The sequence below is a fragment of the Megalobrama amblycephala genome, linkage group LG3, assembly GCF_018812025.1.
Source record: "Megalobrama amblycephala isolate DHTTF-2021 linkage group LG3, ASM1881202v1, whole genome shotgun sequence".
Lineage (NCBI taxonomy): Eukaryota > Metazoa > Chordata > Actinopteri > Cypriniformes > Xenocyprididae > Megalobrama > Megalobrama amblycephala.
Window position 1 is genome coordinate 15,556,639 of NC_063046.1, and position 22,423 is coordinate 15,579,061.

Genomic DNA, 22,423 nt, shown 5'->3' on the forward strand with positions numbered 1-22,423 from the left:
ATTAAAAATGCATTTGGCTAGGCATAAATGTAGGCCTTCTAAAGTTTGTCACTCCCAAGGTTAGGGAGTGATATATGAAATTCCCCTTTCCCGGCAATTACTACACATTTAGCGTTTCAAAAGATATGCCAGGAGACAGGTGTGCCATTCAGAACCACGCTGCAAGGTTGAAAATGGAGGAAACGGCATGCAGCACAACTCCATTTGGGCCCCGTTTAGAGCTGAATAATGCAAATCCACCACGGGGGGTATTTGCTTTGTGTGTGGGGCCTCTGTCACTCACACACTGTCTCAGATGCCCATTTCCTTATGGGGTAAATAATGAAGGAGGGTTTTGATTGCAACAGTTACATTTCATTTTTGCAGGCCTTTTGCAAAATTACATTGGGGACCAGCCTTTACTGTACAGGCTGTATAGGCTTAATCAGGTGAACATTAACGTCAAGTATTATATTAGCGGCCATTTTGTGACGTTATTTTACTGTCGAATGTCGAGAGAGCATTGTGACGCAAGAGCACATCAATGAAATCTCTCTGCTCGCAAACGGATTTTCTTTTGCTCTCGCACAAAACTGGATGAGCGCTCTTAAATATACAGTGCTCTCTTATGAACTGCCTCTCCTCTCAATCAGATATTGCGTGTGCATGCTCAAACTGTGTCCTGTGTGCAGAAATTAATTTGCTTCTGGATTAAACGCTGTCAAAAGTTATCAACCAATCAGAAGAGACGACTGATCCATGAAAATGCTATGTGGAATCTTATTGGCTGAGAGTGAACTGCGCCTAGAATTCTTTCAACAAAGATGGATATTTAATTTCTTTACAATTTAATAATATTAATCAAATATAACCTAGTCTAACTGCATCACATTACAGGTCAAACCCCGATTTATCTAAACAAACAAAAAAAGTTTCTTAAAGTTATTGTGGTCGTACGTTTTGTGTACTTGTTGAAATTTATATATATAAAAAAAAAATAGGTACGATTTTAAAATAAGGTTTTATTTGTTAACATTAGTTAAAGTATTATCTAACATGAACTAAAAATGTGCAATACATTACTGTAATTATTAATCTTTGTTAACGTTCGTTAAAATACAGCCGTTTGTTGGTTGTATGTTACTTCACAGTGCATTTACTAATGTTAACAAATACAACTTTTGATTTTAATAATGTATTAGTAAATGTTGAAATTAACATTAACAAAGATTAATAAATGCTGTAGAAGTGCAGTTCATTATTAGTTAATGTTAACTAATGCAGTTAAATAATGTTAATGAAACCTTATTGTAAATTGTTACCAAAAAATATCTTCTGATTTAAGACAGAACAAAATAAGGGTCAAATCATCATTCCCTAAATAATGTGGAGATCAAATATACCACCATAGTGAATTCCTTTTGAGGTCTGGTACAAATATGACATACAAACATACTTTAGCTATAAGCTCTTATGTATGCACGATTAATCAAAAGAACGCAATCTTATTCCTAAATGACAACGATTCGGTTATGTCTATTAAACCTTTGAAATTACAATGATACCGGAATATTTAAACCTGGTTTTGCATTGCCGCTGAAAGCAGTGGTCATGTAAGCTATATGTTTTAAACAGCTTCACAAAGTGTTTTCAACAACACACTATTGCTACTTCTGTGTTGCAAACATTAAATAACGCAAGTATTGCAATAATTTAGAATCGGAATATACACTGATTTCAGCAATAAAAACGAGTAGATGAACTTTGAAACTAATGTTATTACACTATTCTGCCAGTAGGTGGTGACCAGTGGCTGTTAAAATCTATTTGATGTATCAAAATCATTATTTCATGAGATTTGTTCAAAAACACTGGACGAAACAGGTCTTCATTAATTTCAAACGATATTGTAATAAATTCAGTTAAATTAATACATATTTTTAATAGGCTAATTTATAACATTTTACACATTTCTAAATAGACTGATTTATATCATTAAATTAGTTGTTTAATCTTTTGTTTTAAATGAATGTTTAATTTAATGTTTTGGTCCATGATATTGGCTAATATGATGTTTTTTGATAAATCGTTCAGTGGGGTTTGACCTGTAATGAGATGCAGTTAGACAAACAAGCTTATTAATATAGAAACCATCCAAGCGCCCCATTCCGAGCCATTTCTAAGATATGGCCTACATTTGATTAATATTATTAATTATTATTAAATTGTAAAGAAATCAAATATCCATCTTTGTTGAAAGAATTCCTTGTGCAGTTCACTCTCAGCCAATAAGATTCCACGTAGCATTTTCATGGATCAGTCGTCTCTTCTGATTGGTTGATAACTTTTGACAGCGTTTAATCCAGAAGCAAATTAATTTCTGCAAGAGCACGGAGAGATTTGCGAGCACACGGGACAGTTTGAGCGTGCACACGCAATATCTGAGCGAGAGAAGAGGCAGTTGAGAGAGCAACATGAGAGAGCACTGTATATTTAAGAGAGCGCGTCCGGTTTTGTGCGAGAGCAAAGGAAATCCGTGCGCGAGCGGAGAGATTTGCGCTCACGCATTACATTGATGTGCTCTTGACATTTGACAGTAAAATAACTCCATACCATTTGACAAGTTGTAGTTGCTAGTTTCCCAGTCATCGGTGAACGTAAATTTCAGAGCTTCATGTCTTAATTAACAAATGTTCAGATACTTGGTTTTTATTCTTATCAGTACACAATTACAGTATTTCAAGCCTTTGAGTTTGTGGTTTTACTTGGGTAACAAACTTGGGTTAGGCATCATTCATAATGTTTATCGATGTCAATATTGACAGTTATTTGCAATATTTTTAAAATTTATCTGTATAAGACGATATTGGATATTTACAGTCCGAAATTGAATTTCTGCATATATAAGAATAGATTTTAGAAGATCTAGATTACCTCCATGTTCAGGATAGTGATAGTTTATGGCATAGATCTGTGTACGCGGAGGCTCTTTGCGGACATCGGCGTGCCTCTTATTTTTTGTGACCGTGCGGACAAGTATGCACGGTCACTATACTACAAAAGCACAAACTACACATGCGCTGGAAAAACAACAAATGTCGAATTTGAATTGAGGCTGTGTAAAGAAATGTGTCGATATCTGCACCTCAATAATCCATTGTTAAAACATTATAAAGACAGCCAGATGTGTAATAATAATGACGTCCAATAATCCATGTTTGTTTACAGTTCAAGCCGATCTACTGCGCATGTGTGGAACATGTCTGCTGAGCGGACCCCAGCATACACTTTCAGTAGTAAAAATACAAGTAGTCCGCATCCGTGCTGTCCATGTACCCATCCAAACTGGAGTATAATAGAGGCTTAAGAGTGCATGTCAGAGCTTATGTAACGTTAGCAGAGCTGCATGTTGTGCATAAATGTGCACAATTGTGCATAAATCTTTCATACTGCACAGTATAACATTATGATGCAAAAATGTACTTGTATCATACAATCTATTTAGTGTTGTGCATTTTATTTAAAAAACATTTTTTAATGTCTAATATCAGGTATTTATTGGTTATTGGCCATAACATGAAAATAATTATTAGCTTGCTGTTACCAGCAAGAATTTAAATCTCTCTCTCTATCTCTCTCTCTCTCTCTCTCTCTTTAAATAATGTTATTTATATTTATACTTTTATGTTCTCATTTAGAAGAAATGTTTAGATGATGGGTGTGTATTCTAACCTTCTAAGCATTGAGAGCACTATGATTGAATGGCCACACCATACAAGATTATTGATGTTGCTGGAGAATTCAAGAATTAAATCAAATGGCCACTCCATTATAAGCTCCAACCGTGCACGGGAGACAGTCACGTTTAAATGTGTCAAGAAAGGGTAAAATCAGTGGCCGGCAGAAAAGGGGGCTGGACAGCATTATTTAGCCTGTGCTCAGTTTCCAATTTCAATTAAAGCCGAGCAGAGTGGCCAAGTGCTTTGGACCACAGCTGCCACTCTAATGGATCAGAACCCTCACGCTGAGCATTGATTAAATCAACCTCACCAATACTGTGTCCTTCCCTTTTAAGGAACAATACAAACTAACCTGCAATCACTGCCTTTAATTAGGTATTCAAGATTTGATTTATCGAAGGTCGGCCAATGAGTTGTGGAAGTTAGTATCTCATTAAGTGGACTGAGTTTCCATTTGCCAGCCTCCCTCCAGCACTTTCTCTAACAGCGTCGTCCCTTATATGTTGTGGCTTTTTTATTAAAAAAAAAAGGAATAGATTTTAATATCCATGTAATATTTGGATGGAATGTGTTTACACAGGCTATATTGGATTTCTCTCTCCCAACTATTTTCTTAAGTACTTTACATGAGGTTTGTTATTATCGGTTTGTGGCATATATATGGAAAGTTTATTGAGCTGGGGGGAGTTTTCATTATGTTGTCCCAATAGAAAAGAAAAACCCTCTGGCCTACATGTTTCCTATATTTATAACAGTGACCTAGTCAGCATTTCAAATACTGATGAATTGAATCCCTAGATTAAAAAAAATAAATAAAAGTGTACAAAGGTATTATGATAAATGGTTCCGTTTCTCTTTTACGAGCAAAAATACAAACTTTGACAGTGTTAGGAATTATAATGAATAATATGACCGCGTTGAATTAACACATGTATCCTTAGCTATCTAAAATGCATACAATATACTACCATTGAAAAGTTTGGGGTCAGTAAGTATTTTTTACATTTCTTTAAGCGATCTAAAAAAATGACAGTAAAGACTTTGTAAAAAACAAACAAACAAACAAACAAACAAAAAAAAACTACTTTTTAGGGAATCCAGGGGGGTATTCCAGAAAGCAGGTTATGTGACATACCTGGGTATGTTTAAGAGTAAGTAAGCGGATAACCTCAACTTTCGGTTCCAAAAACGGAGGTAACTTTTAGGGTATGTAAGTAACCATAGCAACTTGCTCTCTGAACATAACCTGCTCCGGAGCAGGTTATGTTCAAGGGGTTAGTTAGCTTAAGAGGAATTTAGATGTGTGTTATATTATCAATATGGTTATATTAATGTATCTAAATTTGTTATATAGTTACAGTTATATACACAATGTTATATTATACAATATATAAATGTTTATTCAATTCTAACATATGAATTTTATTGTCATAGCACACATGGATCTACTTCTTAATCTTTATAACAGGACATTTTCTATGCTATTATTTCTATAATAAAATACATATATATGTGATATTTTATTAAATAATTAGCATCAAACAAACAATATTAAGATTAAAAATTATTGCACAACCACCCAATAGGTGGTGACCCAAGTAGTTTATGTAAATCGCCATTAAACAAAAGAAGAAGAATGAAGTAGAATGGCGCGCTTTTTCTTAGCGTCTGTTTCCATGGTGAATCATCGATTCGTCGCTCTGTTGAGAATGTCTTGTGTGTTAACCGGGAACATACTCTGGGTTGGCTGAACTTATTCCCGGATGCATTTTTGGAACCAGCATACCTCGAGTAAGCAAGGTTTGGGTTAATCAACCGAGAGTTCAGGGTATATGTGACAGTAAGTTAACCCTGCTTTCTGGAATACACCCCTGAAAAGAAAAATATCACTGTTTCCACAAAAATATTAAGCAGCACAAACATGAATCGATGTTTAAAACATTGATAATATATATAAAAAAAAATGTTTATTGAACACCAAATCAGCATATCAGAATGATTTCTGAAAGATCATGTGACAAAGACTGGAGTAATGGTTACTAAAATTCAGCTATCACAAGAATAAATTGAGATTTTAAATTTACAATATATAATATTTTTTTTTGTTTATTTTTGAGCAAATAAATGCTGCCTTGAGACTTTTTAAAAAACAAATATATATACACTAATATATATATACTTGCATACTAATATTATATTATACACACACACAGAGACACAAAGAGAGTGTGTTATGAGGTGAGTCAAGAGGCTACAATCTCCAAAAAATTTAAAGCACTAGTTTGACTATCTTCCTCACTCCAGGAATGACAAATTGAATCATACATTGAACAGTGTATCATTACTCATTTCAGAATACTTCTCGCTGCACTCCGCCATTCAGTAATCTTCAACAGCTCCATTGCAATACACAGATGCACATCAGCTATAATGAGGACTAGAACTTCAACGGCACCCTGAGACATGCTGCATGCGTGCATTCAAACAGGTTATAAACATACACAGTAAATACGTTCTGCACACACAAAACAATTGCGCGCGCACGTATACATGCACGCTAATGCACACGGTAAACATGTACCCACACAGGTGTGCACACATGCCTACATACCCCTGTACCTACAAGAAAACACACCATTCCTAAAAACAACAACGGTTATCAGTGTGTGCATGCAGTTCTCCAGTAAACACTCTCTTGCGAATATGTATCTAGGGAACATTTCAGGAGGGATTAAAAAAGGCCTTCCAACTAATAGGCATAATGGAAGATCAATGTATAACAAGATGGAAACTCTCATGCATAAATAGACCCCGTTACAATTATGCCACAAGATTCTATTTCTACATTAATCATTCATAACTGCATAGTGCACCCTCATAAACATTCACAATGCTTTCTCTTTCTGTGTCTAAATACATTTCACAACTCATGTCTGCCATCTTTCCTTGTTTCATCATATGGGAGTCTGTTGATATTTACAGGATAAAGACAGCAAGGGGAGGTGTGCAGAATCATGATGATATATATTATATATAAAACGGCAACACTAATGATCGGCTATGATACCTCAAGCTGCACTTTCTAACTTCATTAGAGCCAAATGTGGATATCAGTGTAGGTATCATTAGAAAAGCTTTTATCAAGTTACAAAATGTGATAAGGTTAATGAGGAGTTTATAAAAGTGTCTCTGGCGGACGGAAAGAGCTGGCAGGGAGGATGAGACCTTAAGCAAAGTATGCTAGTCATTTATTTCATTAGCATGGCCACTTGTACATTTTTTTGAAAGGCTGAATCTTTTAAAACAAGAAGGTCACGCCAAAAAGAAACTCAAAAGTGCAGCAGCAGAACTTGGTTGTGAAAATTGCGTGCATGTGTCGAGCTGTAGGTCACTGCGTCGTTCTTTACCTAGTGCTATAGGTCGCAGTCAGTGGTAAAGTAACATTCCTAGAGCTTCACGGGACAACCGGCGCAAAAGATGAGAGATGAAGGGAGGAGGGGGGGAAAATAAACAAATAAATAAATACAGGAATGGAAGAGGGACTGATGAAATGGAGCCAAGTGTGACGACCTGCTGCAAGAGAAGCAGAGTGTGTGTGAGGGGAAAGAGAAAGTGATCGCACACAAATGCAATAGACGAAGCAACTCACCCTTGCAACGAGACGTGCTAGCGAGAGGTGCTGCGACAAGGTGACACAAGGGAATAACATGTGGTCTAAAGAGCAAAGGAAAGTAAATTAAAAACCACCTAGTGTAAAATCATCAATATGTAGCTGTATATCCCTTTTTCAGCAGAGCATATGTACTATTACTTGGAGCATGTCCACTGGGGGAAGCTACTATTGTAGAGAATTCCAGAGCAGAAAGAAAAGAAAAAAGGCAGACATTTGTACAGACATTGTAGCTAAAATCTAATATTTATATAGTGTTTTTTTGTTTTGTTTTGGGGTTTTTTGCTTTTTTTTTTTTTTAAGATAAAGCTAGATTTGGATGGGCCTGATTTGAGTAAACATCATATCATATACACAACACTTTGATATTTGACTTTGTTTTCTGCACCTCTCTTGCTCATGTTCCTTTTTTTTTTTACTGAACACTGCACCTGTCTGCATTCGTCTCAGGACTCAAGGTGAAAGATAAGGTTGCTCCGAGACATTTTAAAAGGTAGCCTAAAAATGACGATTCATCTCGCTGGCAGCATGTCTGAGGATGTTATAAAAGGTTTTCTGTGTTCCCAGTGCTTCAGTGATGGACTGTGCGTCCTTGGAGCTTTTCAAAAATCCCATGTTTATTGAAATTATTTAAAAACTTGCCAATAACTACATCTTTACACAGGAAAATATTGTAGAAGCAAGACTGGGAAGGTTTCATAGAAACACTCTGTCGTGACAGTCCGTATGGATGCAACATGAGCCTTAGCAAGCTTCCTTGATGTCTGACTGAGTGTTTAGAAATGTAAACATCCTGGGGTGTAAGGTTTAATAAAAATATTTGCATGTAATACAGGAAGGGAAACTGATTGAGCTAGTAAGCGGTTCTGATGAACGCAACCATTTGCATCATAGACAGGTGCATCGTAACTTTAACTCTCCCTCTCCCTCTAGAACCTTCGTCTTTATTCTGGTCCCCTTTGAGTTGTGGCGAAATGATGGGAAATGATATATATCTGTAGTCACTGATGTGAGAAAGCACAAGTTTGATAGTGATCAAGTGCCTTGGGACAGAGACAGAAATGAGTTTGGTGAACTGTACGCATAAGATCTGGTTTCTTTCTATTTTGCTCAGTTTAATTCTCGACAATGGGGTTTGAATGTTGTCCCGGGTCCTGCGATGAGGGGGGGGGACCAAACTCATAAAATTTGGTCCTTTGTCCCCAGGATTTATGCGACGACCCTGCATGCAATTATAATAAAATTGTACAACCAGCTATCCCAGTTTTGTTCTATTGAAAAGGATGCATCACCTTGTAATGTTTACATTTCAACTTCATCAAAATGTGTCAGACCATCATGCATTCAAAACCATCATCCCCAAAAAAAAAAAAAAAAAAAAAAAGTATGCCAATTTAAGACCACACAGCAATGACGGATCTCTACGTTGAGGACACATCAGTTGCAGATATATTGAACTGTAATTGCATCAGGAGGAAATGTTTATAAAGTAGGAATTTCTTCAGGCTGAAGCAATATAAGTGGCAGGAACACAAGCATTAGGCCCCGAATCCAGGCGCAATATTGCGAGAGACCCAGGGCGAGAGAAACATTGATGTAATTTCAATATTTGAAATTGGCAAGTTTAATTTAGAGTAAGAACAAGCCAATAAGCTGAGAAAATAGCAAATACAAGAGAGAAAATTACCTTGCAGGATGAAAAAAAGTGAAAAGACTTAAGGAATGTATAAAAGTAATCTCCAAGTGGAAATTAGAAATCAACCCACAGAAAGGCGAATAACAGAAAAGAAATATTACTGTCCACTCTCTAAATCAATATAAAATTGCTATGAGACAGAATTACCATGGTAACTCAAGTAAAGAATGAGGCAATTCTTATTTTTTCAAAATAAAACCGGGTGCCTAAAGCCCCGAGTTTTATTACAGCGGCAGACAGATCAGGGGTCTAGTATTCATTTGAAACATTGCATTCAAATACACACATTACGAATGAACAGATTTCATTGGTCAGTCGGCATGCATGGCTCGTAAATTAAATGGCGAACGGTAACCAAGAATTTATCATCAGGATGAAGAATAGAATGGTGTTCTTTTCTCTTCACCAGGTTCTTAGGAAGCCCAGCGATGCGAATGATCAATCCTGAACAAGTCCACAATGAGGACCCAATTATTCCTCCCAATCCAGATAGTTTTAAATACCTTGAAGGGAAAGAAAATGGCTGAACAGTGTATTTCTCCAGAGAGAATTAAAAGTCAACCGAGAGCTTCTTTTATTTAAAGGTAGTCATGAAAAGGAGTTGTGCTTGTTCTGTACCTTAAAACATTTCCCCACTTCCTCCTCCAAGTCATGGTAAGAAAGTTCAAGAGCAAGTACTGTATGGTATCGTGTCTTGGCCTGAAAGCAGTACGGCGTTTTTGCAAGGATCAAATACAGTGCAAGGACAAGGCCTGCGATGCTAAAATGTGAAAGTGTTGCTCATTTGGGAAGGCAGTGTAATAGTAGTACAACAGCAGCGAGTGTGTGCAAAAATCCCTCACAAGCCCCACATCACTCTACTTTGAACCTCCTGCTCTTAATACATCATCGCATACACAGAACAGAGATATGACCCAAAACTTCACATAGAAAATATTTTGAAACTTCTTAATAAAGCTTCCTAATAGCACAGGGTGAATTTTAGGTCAGAAAACTAAAGCAAGCTTAGAGTGTATAGTAAAAATAGTAAAAACTACTTTGTATCCTACTTTTCTGAGGATGTCGGGAAGAAGGTAACAGGATAATTCTTCTATTGCTGGACTTAGTTATTTCACAGAGTCACATTGAGACTCTTTGAAAGTTCAGTTATGGAAACCAAATAAGCTACAGAGCTGAGACTGGCATCTGTAATTTTCAGAATTGTTACAAAACCGCATTATAAAATGTTTTGTTTGAAGAACATATTTTCTAAATCTGAAATATCACAATGTACAAGCAAGTTCATAATTACAGAGGATCTGGTGACTTCTACAGAGGCGTATGGGTGACGTGAGTGAACATGAGGGTTGCGCATATGGTTATTTTTTCACAAGGCTCAGTTCAATTAATCTTATTCATTAGCTTCCCTCACTCTGAATTCAGTACAAGATGTACTGAACTATGAGGATACTATACCTCAACTGATATATTTAGAGTCAGACTACAGCCTTTTATTAGACTCAGACTTATCTGAACATAGCCTGTTCCCGTCTTAGTTAATAGTGTGTGTGTGTGTGAGAGAGAGAGAGAGAGAGAGAGAGAGAGAGAGAGAGAGAGAGAGAGAGAGAGAGAGAGAGAGAGAGAGAGAGAGAGAGAGAGAGAGAGAGAGAGAGAGAGAGAGAGAGAGAGCAGATCCAAGCTGCCTCCCCATCCCTGCCAAAATGCCAGCGCAGTTGGTCGGCACCAGCAAGCAAAGGGTGAAGCTTTTAGGCAATGAGCAGCAGGTGATCTAAGCTTTTCTGTAAGTCCTAATGCTCCTAAAAGCCACTCTCCCTGCTTCTGTAATTGGGCATCAGTAGTTAATGTAGTATTGACTGCATTACATGCTCCTGTGCATCCTCTCCTACTAATGCCATTTGCATCACCTTGTACATTTACCATATTGCTTAGCCAATAGCTGTTAAAAGCAATCTCAATCATGAATCATATGGGGAACTTTTAGCAGGACAGACATCCAAAGGAGACAATTTACAGTTGAGTTAATCTGGGTACATTAGCGCAACATGGATTGAGCGAGACAGACCAATTTATGTTTCTACGGCAATCCCTTTATTGGTTTTTAGATGGGTTAGTGAAAGGATGGTTGGCTCAAAGAGATATGAAATATCCATTTTCAAACATAAATATGGGCCTGAAATGCAAGCCATTACTTTAGAGGGGAAAGGGCCCCTGGCTAAAACTAAATGTGTGTGTGATGATGACAATATTCCATGAAAGATGACAAGAAAGGCATTTTTAGGTCAAAGACGCTTTGTAGGGATTTTTTCCTCTCTCAACCCTGTTAAAGAAACATATCAGAATACAAAAACGGATTCAGCTTGACCAAAAAACTTGTCAGCACCACAAGCTCCAAAAGAAAAGTTTATAAACGGTTTCCATAGGAACCAGAGTGCAGCGTATATACAGAGACGTGCATTGTCCGTATGCCTGTAAAAACGCGAATTCGCTTACAAACTGAATACACTGATATCAATTTGGTGATAAAATAGTTCTCGATTAGACTTATCAGTAAGGGTTAAGGTTCAAATGCTCTCACCTGTGAGCGAGGGCAGCCGCTGCGAATAAAACATCTCCGTAACTTCACAGATTTGCACGAGCGCTAACTGATACTGCGGTGAATAGCGACGTTGGTTCAGCTCTAACGTTACGTCTTTTAAAACGATAATATCATATTTCATACACGGGGACAGTAGAGAAGTACACCGCATTCTGCATGTCTCTTCCGACTCCAAGTCTTTTAGAGTACCTTACGCGCTTTCCCCCTCATGTGATCCTGACGAACGAACGTGTCCGTTTGATATGACAAACGAACTGGAGCATGAAAGTGCCGTTCGGAGAGAAAATGGACGCTAAATGCTGCATTTCCTTACTGTCCCGCGTTCTTCATAGTCGTAGAGAGCAAATGAATGCACTAATAATCATCCGTGCACTTACCCTCTTCCTTGTCTAACACCATCGTCCTGAGGAGCGAGGTGTCCGGCTCCAGGCGATCCGTTCTCGGCTCCAGCACACTTCTGCGCGCGCCGCTCGCGTCTCTGAGAAGAAATTGCTTTGCAACAACAAAATAATGATCGTCCGCGTTCCTGCCACAAGCTTTAATTATACAAGCTCGTCTGTGTGGTTTTCCGCTGTTCAGAGACGGAAAGCCATGTAGAGAGAAGCATATGTGTGTCTGTTATTCTATTGTTTAATGTATTTCGGAGATTACATGCAGCGATGTCCCCCCAGTTGTGTTCGCGTGCGCAGCGCGTCAGTAATATCCACGCTTGCAATTAACGATGTCTAAAACTAAAAGTGAGACGCCACGGTGCATTCCATGCGAAAATGAAACGACTACACTAACTCAAATCTAATTTAAACACCCGTTTAAATTGAGCTGCCGCGAAGAAGCTATTCTCGGAGTAGATACGTGTTCCTCCCAGTTCTCATTTGCTCCGAAACTGTAACTATATTCAAAAAATCCAATTCTGAGGCTGACAACTCCTAACAGCATGCTCACGCTGCCTTTCTCACCCAATTTATGCGCTCCGCGCGCTCCTGCTACTGAATAAATGCGCGCGCTTCCCAGAGAGCCACGGATTCCCCTGTTAATTAAATCAATTCATTATGCTCAGATCTGATTAGCAGCCCTTCCCCCCTCTTTGAATCAATTATTCAATACACAAACATAATTGCTTGTGCCAGAGGTGTCTAAGTATTAGCTTATTTAACTCCAAGGACACTAATTACCCCTAGGGCAAGGGAACTTTTCTCATTAATTCTGACAAAACACAAAAGCACAGCTAAGGGAAAGTGTGTGTGTGTGTGTGTGTGTGTGTGTGTGTGTGTGTGTGTGTGTGTGTGTGTGTGAGTATTTATGTGAAGTGCTCACAGGGGGGATGTGTGTGTATGTGTGTTATAAACAGAGAAAAGAGGGTTTGAGCTTTTAAAAACATTTTGAACAATGCTCATGATCTAATTTGTTCATATTCTTCATTCTTGTCGTTATAATATTTCCACTGGATGTGTATGATCGGCTAGACGACTCACTTTCCATATTCAGATAAACAGTCATTTTGAGAGCAACAACACAACAGATGGGCTGTGTTTTGATTAGCGGTGAGATAGGAGACCGCGTTTGGCTCTGGTAATATAATTGTTAGCTGTTACTTCGCTGATAAAAGTGTTACTGTTTCATGGTGGGCAATTGGTGGGGCTTTCACCTGCCCTGCGGAGACTCTTAACCAATCAAGGCAGAGATCCACCTGAGATTAACCATTAGGGGCGATGCAGAGGTTACAAGTGCCCTGTTTGCTAGCAAGTAATCTGGCGTACTAGTTTTCCTTTACTTTCATTGTACGTCCCTGTCAAAGTAGAGATGAAAATGTGCCTCGTTTAATGTCTTTGAGATCTGGATCTCCCTGAAGGTGATGAATAGACATAAATTATGAAATCGTAATTCATATCTCCTCATAAGACATTAGGGTGCAAATCTACTATGCCCCCAGACATTCATTTGTAGTTTAATTCAAACTATAGGCTGTCGCAACCTTAGCAGATTGGGACATTGCCATGCCCCTAAAATCCATTGTTTGAGCCTTTGCTCTCTGCCTCTCTTGCTTGACATGTCTGACTTTTCATTTCTGTAGTGTGATAGATGGATGACTTTTGACCGCAAATGTATGTCTGCTGACCTCTTGCAGAAGTGAATGACACCCAATTAATCCAATCACAACAAACTGAGGGAACAAGGAAAGCGTGGCCCCTTGTTGTTGAATGCTGGGCTACAAAAGGCCTCCTGACAGTTAAATGGGGAAACAATAACATGGTTTAAGTGCTGCTAAGTGTTTTAAAAAGCCATGCTGTTAAGACACTTATTCCTACAAAAAAGAGAAAGATTCATCTGATTAAATATGAGCACAAATGATGTTCTATATTTTAAGGGTCATTTTCTGACTGACAGTGAGTGGTTCATTATTAGGAAACATCAGGTTGTAATATTTTGGCTTCTTATGAAGCCCACTAGGAATTACTTCCACCAGTGCAGTGACACGTATCATGCTTCCCTTCTGTGCTGATGGTCAGTGATCGAGCGATCCATTGTTTCTTTATTATTAGGAGGCCTGGAGTGTATCCGTGTTCTATGGCACGGTGCATACGGGGTCAGCAGTGACTGGAAACCATCCTGGAGTGTGGGCCTTGTGTTGCTGAGTTAATTAAAATTCATTTTTGATTGGGAATTAAGCAGGCCCATCTATTTACTGCTGGGGCTCACATACAGCCAGTTCAAAAACACAGCACAGTAATTAACCCTACCTAATCAGATAGCATAGAGCCGAGTTGGGTTCCCATTTATCCTGGGGCAAACAATCAGTGGATGGTGGAGTCAGGGAGAGGTTGAACACGAGCCTCTCCTATATTTCATAATGGTTAAACTGATTATAAACCAATATCAGACATGGTACTTTTCTCTAACTGCGTTCAATGGAAAGTCCTGCTTGGAGGAAAGACTCGGAGAGGCCTGTTGTGATGATATCTGGATAAATGAGATAAAAGATGCACATGATAGATGGCACTTGCTTACATTGTCTTAAATGAATTCAAATACTAGTTGAAAGTTATCCACGTTTTCTTTCATTTGATGGGCAGCACTCAAGATTTTCATTTCATGTGTGAGAAAGATGCTTCATCACAGATAATTATCTTATAATTGTGATTGGTTTCCCAGGATGTCTTTTTTTTTTTCTTCTTCTTCTTCTTCTTCTTCTTCTTCTTTTTTCACGTTCTGAGCTCATCCTTTGCGTTCTGGCAGTGAATTCAGTTTAGATCTTAATTGTGTGTTGTGTAATGGATGCAGTAACTTATTTTATTATCACAATGCAATATTTTTAATGTTCCACAGGACCACATCAGGTTGAAGCAGTGGTCAATAGTTGTTTGTTTATTCTTCTGACAGTTTACGTAGCCCCTCCTAGTGGCTGTATAATGCATGTTCACTTTTAAGTGAACCAGAAAGGTCCTTTTTCAGCTCTCCTTCTTGTTACAACAACATATTCCGTAGCCTATAATCCAAGAAACTGCCTATGACCTTAGAGAGCCTTACCACTTGAATATGCTCCTCAACGTTTGATTGCACGAAACAGCAATTTGCAGTCCACCTACTCAGTCCAAATGGGACTAGTCAAAAATAGCTTAGGTGTCATTTGGGGGCAAAGAATCCTCTTCCCAAACATTTAATCCAACTTTAATCCCAGTCATTAAGAATTAGACATGCAGAGCTGTCCGGCCGTGCCTCTAAATTACAATCAAACGGTTACCAATTACACAAATTATTGATGGTAGATTCTCTTTTCAACTGCAAATTAAGGCTATTAAGAAAGGCTCCTTTTTAATGCAAAAGTGACTAATTAACCAACGGATGGGAAATCTGCAGCCCAGATATCAAAAAAGTGCTCGGCGCACATTGCAGAAACACAAGGGAACCAATTAGTTTAATTATCAAAACAGCTAATTAAAATTGCACAGTTCCTAATTAGTTCTTTGCTTTTGCCTCTAATTGACAGTATGGAGATAAATGGGCTGCCGATGAAAAAAGAGAGAGGGAGAGAGAGAGAAAAGGGGAGAGGAGAAAAACAGGAGAAACTTGTGCAGAATATTTATGCTGACTTTATCTCCGTCTGTGTGGCAGCCCTTGAAAGTGGAAAATTAATGACCTTAATTCCCAAACTGTTTTCCCTCTAACGGCGCTCCCCTCCATGCTCCCGGTACACTCGCCTTTGTATGGGGTTTGCCACCCTGCCAACTACTGGAATGGGGGAAAAGGAGGACTTGGGGGTGGGAAAGAGCCACCAATTCTCCTCCTAATGTGACAGCTCCCACCTAACAATAGAGAGAGATGAAAGAGTGGAGCAGATGTAACCACTGGGAGCGTTGCATCATGGGACTGCAACTTTGTCGCAATTTTTTTAAAGGGCTTCTGCCATCTTTTCCGAGCGCTAATTTGTCCCATAAAAAGAGAAGTCTGCTGGGATGCAGATAAAAGACATTTGATGGAGGAAAATGTGCTTTTATTGAATGTTCAAATGCCGGATGAATAATTGCTCTCCAAACTTTATTTATTTACAGGTTCATTTTCTCATGGAGTGATCAATGTGAGCAGGATACCTGCATTACTGTGTCTTTATAGGAAAGGCTTCCTGCTGCGGGTACCATCTCTTTAAATGTAGTTGAAGCTAAAAAGCAACGATGGATCCCGCTGCACGAAATTGCTTCCCGCGCAATCTTGAATGACAGCCATTTGATTTTGAAGACAATGTTTAGAGTGTGCCAGATGCAGCGGTCCTGTGCTCCAGTAAGGCCCAGACCTGGCTGGCTGTAATCCTGCCTATATCCCCTCACATGTCACTGTCGCAACAACCCCCTTCACATTAGGAGATAAGCATCTACTAATCAGTTTACTCAGGGGCCTGTGTTAAAATGTAAATTACATTAATGCTCAAATTATGCATTATGGTAGTCAGTGATGCCTGGCCCATAGCCTGCATAATGTTCCCATCATTTGGATACAATCTTTTTAGGTTTGTTGTTAATGCACACTGATTTGCCCTGGTCTGGTCAGCATCAAGTGTGATACATCAGTCGGCTAGCATGTGGGACATCATAAGAGAGTCACCATTTCTGAATTAGAAAGCGAGGAGCTTTTTAGCGGAGCTGCTCTAAAAGGTTACGATAATAACATGTTGGTTTCTTTTGCCTAGCACTCGCCCATGGAGAAAGACATTTCTGCTCTTTGCATTAATATTTCGGTGCTGGCGGTTGGAAAATTGCATAGGTATTAATTTACTTGTAATCCCAGTGAGTCAAAGTGGATTGCCTGAAGAGCTTTTAGGAACAACATTCGAAATGTGATTTATCTGTCCTCTTCCTGGCCATTTCGAAATTGCACCCTGAAGAGACCCTCGTGTTGCAGAAGCTCTTTTTGCCCAGAGGAACCTGCTGCCCATGACTAACAAAGACATACGTTCTTGGCTAATTGATTGTCTTCTGTTTTATTTATGGAAAGGCAGTAATTAGTGGCCAGCATAATGTACGTCCTTCATTAGCACACGGGTACCACTATGGATTTCGCTGCTTTGTTTTAGATGTGCACACCATTAGGAGCAAACAAAAGATGAGAATTTATTAGCACAGGCTCTTGTAAATATCCCTGAGAAGTCTGTGTGCCTTTAAGGGAGAGCGCAAGGCCTGTAAAACTTCTGTCAGCGCTTGCTCAGTGATTCCATTCGCGAGACGGAATACGTTAAGGAAAAAGCGGTATAAATTTAATTTTAATTGTTTTGTACACACGCCAGTGAAAAGGAACTGATTGGACACAGTTCACAGACAGTATATTAATATGTTATTTTCATATGTTAATTGGTTTGCATAATCTTTCCCCGTGCCTGGTTTCAGAGTACCTGGCACCGAGAAGGGGCCTAGAGAGAGAAAAAGGATGACTCCAATTTACATAAAATCAGACTCTCCGAACATTAAATAATAATGCGTCTGCAAGACGAAGGTGTGTTCAGTTAGCAGAAAGCACATTTCTATAATTTATACGCCAGCTGTTTCGATGCTTTCGAGTCCATTTGCCTCCCTGCCTTCATTTAATGAAATCTTGTTACTGGAGAATTGACTGGGGCTGAATTGAGATTTTAATCCCATTGACGTTGTGGCATGGAAATGCACACTGGTGGGAACTTTTAATGGAGGATCTTGTAATCAGAAGACACTTGTATTCAGCTCCCTTACAATAATGAATCTCATCAAATGCTCCGGGCCGGGCAGTGTGCGAGGGGCTCAAATTTCAAGGTTTTTGACCATCCCCATTTGAGACATTCCTTGGGGAGAGTGTGATTACTCAAGTTTAGCAGTTTATTGCCTCATCTTTCAATAGCCACTGAAGCACAAAATTCTCATCTAGGTTACTCCTTTTTTTTTTCTTCCTTTACTTGAAGAGCAGGCCAATATAGACTGCAGAACAGCTGGTGACATCTACCATGTGGATTGCTATTGTGATGAATACTTTTGTTGTTCAACTTATATTTGCATTATCATCATCAATCAGTGTAGATATATTCTACATATTTATTGCACGGCTCTCCGAAATACTTGATTCTGATAGGTCAATTGTGGATTTTAGAGGTTAGATATTGATCATCACTGGCAATGCTGTATATCTCTTTCTTTTTTTCTTTTTTTTGGTATTCCTTTGACAACAACGAATAATATGTTATCATATAAGGAATATTATATATCTGGCTGCTGAGTGCCACAATTCACTCTCCACCGGGACTTTGATTGATAGGCGACCTGACCAATCATAATGCACAATCTGCTATTTTGTCTGACAAACAAACCAGAGTTAGTAGATTAACGTCGGTGGAGTTAGAAAATAGAAAATATTGTGTGTATTGACATCTTTTCGTGGATTAAACCACAAACCATCTGATCAGGGCTGGATTTATGCTGGCATATCTCTCCTACAATGAGGTGAAATAATATATTTTGTTAATTTATTATTATTATTATTTCACTGTAATGCTAAAAATCTGTAAGACATTAATTTATAAATTCATAAAATTTAAAATATCACTTGGGCAGAAATCTCGTATCTCCATTTTTATTAATTTTTTCAGAAATCATTACTATTGGTCAACCTTTACGTCTGTCTGTGCGCTTTACAAATATTTAACGAATGAAAAGTATTTTAAAAATCTTGTGACTAAACCTCATATCTTATGCTCAAACTGTCGGCAAAACCTCATAACTCCACCCTGTCTGTATCTGAATGAAGTGCCTGACACATTTTGGACCATCTCTGCTTGTTTGCAATGCACAGGTAAATAAAGAACTGGTACAGCGTTTACTTTACTGAAGGTATATAGACATATATAAACATAGACTTTGACCTATCAGATTTTGGAAAGTGACGGTTGCATCATCATGTATCTCATTTATCTATTCATGACATGACCTCAGAAGACTTCAGTGTTAATATTGTTGCAATGTTTGTCTTGTTGCTAGGACGACTGATGTAGGCTAATATGCTGGTTAATGAACAATTAGCCAGTCATTATTGCATTATACTGTATATATTTGTATTCTGAGTGAAACAGGACTGGTTTATTTTGCAATAATGACCAGCTGGTTTTATTATAATCCTTTTTGTAGAGGTTTGTCTCAAGTGATCACAAGCACCACATATTTCTCACTGAACATTGCAAGGATTCCATGGATGTCATATAAAGTTCTCGCAAGACTTTTTGAGGGCGGTCCATCAGCCATTGCTGTGTGGAGATCATGCAGGGACACGGGGGTTGTAGTAGAGGACGGATTTGTCCATGTTCCTCCTGGAGGTCTACTGCAGATCAATCACTGCAGAGCTGCTCCCACTGGGACTCTCAGTAACATCCACTGATTGCTTTCTGTGGTGGAGGCTGTTAAGTGGGAGCCGCATGATGGGCTCATGGACAACACTTAACGATCAATCAGCAAGGTCCAGACCTATTTCCAACTGCATACAGAGGCCGTCCTACACACCACACGCATTCAGCTGGAGAACCATTCAGGTGGTCAGAAGTGTTTAAGAATCACCAGGAAGAGAGCCCCTATCAGCGGTGGAGTGGAGAGTGAGGGAGGGTTGTAGTGGACAAGGACATGCTATTCGTATTCAGTTTGGTGAATGTTTGGTCATTATTTATAATAGGGGAGATTTGAAAGTTGATATTTTGTTTTGAATGGTGTTTGAGAGCATGACCTTCAAAGAGTCAGTGTACGTTTCAGCTGGCACTTGATGAGAAGAGCTTGTCTTTGGGATTGGCAGGCATTCTGTTGTTTCCCTACCAATTTAAATACACCAGACAAACAAAGCTCTGCAAAAAAGCAAAATACATTTACCCGAGTAGAAATACTTGATACGCTGCTTGTGCAATAGACTTTAACACAAAAAAGTAATGAACCGTAACATACAGTACCATGTCTTTAAGAACGTTGTTGCGTTGTGCAGTACTTCTGCAATTGCTGAGAACAGTCAAATGCAATACAGTACAATCTGTACTACAGGCCTTACTTTAAATGTATCGTAAGTGCCTCCGTTGAGCAGATGAAGCTCTAATGGCGAGAGAGCTTCTTCAAGTTTTCCCATTGATTAAAGATTCCATTGACTTAATGAACCTTGTGCCTTCTATCAGACAAGCAGCCAATAAGTTCTAATCTCCCAAACAGATGTCAGGCACAGACTAGCTATAAATGAATTGATCTGCTCATCTTCCACAAATGGGAAAATGGCAAAGTATTGATATGACTGACTGACTCGAAGCATGGTGATGGATCAGGGATGGTGTTAAAACATGATCCATTGACCAAGAAGTGATTGGAGGAATCAGGCAGCAGTGCTAATTTGCTGGATCCCTTCGAAGGGATGCGAGATGAAGAGATGGGAAGATTTTCTTTTCTTTTTCAGCAAATATAGTTTTATTGAGTAGGGAATGTTATTCTGGAAGGGAAAGTGATGCAGAAAATGGGCTATTGCAAGAAACATGTTTTGTATTCCCTTGATTGTAATCAGTCTCGGAAAGAATGTCTGTTATATGATGAAACAGTATATCAGCAAAAAGATGTGAGTGAATCTTTTTAACATGACTGTTTCTGTGTTGCTATGAAAAGCAGCCGCGTTTTTTGAGTTATTAAGACTATAGTTATTAGACTTGGCTTGCTTGGATTCCTATGAAATCTTGGGAAGATTTATATAACCTCCCTCTGTATTTTCTCTCAGTCACGGCAAGAAGATCAAGTTTTGAATAAGAACAACTGCTTATTTAATAGAAACTGAAACAATCTCTTCCCCCGCTAATCTTTCTCGATTTGGTTGTCAGAAATGTTAATCTTTCCTGTGGCCTGCAATAATGAGCCTGCTTTATTGGTCAAAGGCCATAATCATTTGAGCTCCTGCTTTATAAACTCATTTCTGCAGACTGACATTGTGATAGAGGCACGAATAATAAATCATAAACGGGTCCTCCTAGAAGATTGTATTGTAAATGTCAAACCACACAGGAAATTGTAATTAAAGAAAGGAAATTGCCTCAAAGAACCACCTGATTTTGAAACGAGCTAAGCATGGAATTTTGTAAGCATTTAATTATGGTTCAATTTGCCAAGACTGTTATTTTTTTTTCTCTTTGTTCATCTTTCTATTTTGGACTTATTATTCTTTCCTCTTCTTCACAGTCACTCAGCGTGAGTTGCTGAAAAGAGGATCAGGAAGAGAGCTTAATTCTCTATGCTTTCATTCACAACCAGAGTGATTATTTCATAAAATATTTTGTTCTGTCATTATCCAGTGTTTAAGAACCAAAGGGAGCACATTTAGCTGCACACCTTCAATATTTAGATGATTTTTTATTTTTATTTTTTTTGTATGCTCTTATCACATAACGTTATCTGACATTTGTATACAGAAATCATCTATATTTTTGATTAATAAAAAAAAAAAAAAAAAAAAAAAAAAAAAAATTCCCTTGAGTATTATATTGTTGATAAGGTAAAGGAAAAGAACCAGTCTTTATTCATCCATTATCTGTTTGGTAAACTTTTTATTTGTTTTTTGTAGTGACAGTGATATGTGTTCAGCATTAGCACACATGGCTCTCTAGAATACTTGATTCTGATTGGTCAGTTATGTCATCTAGTAATCAGTTATTAACTGTCTCCATGGCAACGCTGTATATCAGACCACTCTTCCGTGTAACTGAAAGCGGCGCAACATTTATGTCTCTAGTATCACAGCGCAAACTCGCTCTTGCTTGTTTCATACAAATGCAACTGTCACCATTGTGCATCTCAATTATCAATTGTAGTGAAATTGGACTCAGTATTAATATTACTGTAATATTGTTATTTGCCTTGTTGCTAGGCTAATTGTTTTATACATTGTGACAGACGGGAATAACAATAACATAATAGGCTATATAATATAAAACTAAATTTATAATAACTCCTCAATATTTCATGTCCTCATATTAATTTATATGGTGAGTATAGCCATGCATAAGTAGGATATAGTAATGTAGAATCAGTCAAGTTGTCACTATGAAAACATTGCTTGATTTTTTTGCAGCATAGCAGCATTAATGGCCTTTGGGGCTAGACTATCTGTTGGTCAAAAGTTATTTGCCATTACTTTTGCAATTCCGTCTAGCGCCTCTAGTGGCGCAGACATTGCACACTTCACCAGCTATAGACCTCAGTCATCTGACATATCAGAAGACCTCATTCGCT

General features: G+C 38.3%; 1 protein-coding gene across 2 annotated transcripts in view; it reads right to left on the reverse strand.

Moving 5' to 3' along the window:
• The window catches only part of lmo1 (LIM domain only 1), a 36,836-nt gene extending 24,140 nt beyond the window's left edge, over positions 1 to 12,696 (reverse strand). Inside the window, exon 1 of one of the 2 annotated variants that reach the window (XM_048184192.1) lies at positions 12,059 to 12,696. In XM_048184192.1, the coding sequence (XP_048040149.1) occupies positions 12,059 to 12,080 (22 nt within the window). In that variant the 5' untranslated portion in view covers positions 12,081 to 12,696. Of the gene's footprint in view, positions 1 to 11,660; positions 11,807 to 12,058 lie in introns of those variants that run through there. The other variant, XM_048184191.1, reaches the window with a different exon arrangement.
• Between the last annotated feature and the right edge of the window lie 9,727 nt (positions 12,697 to 22,423).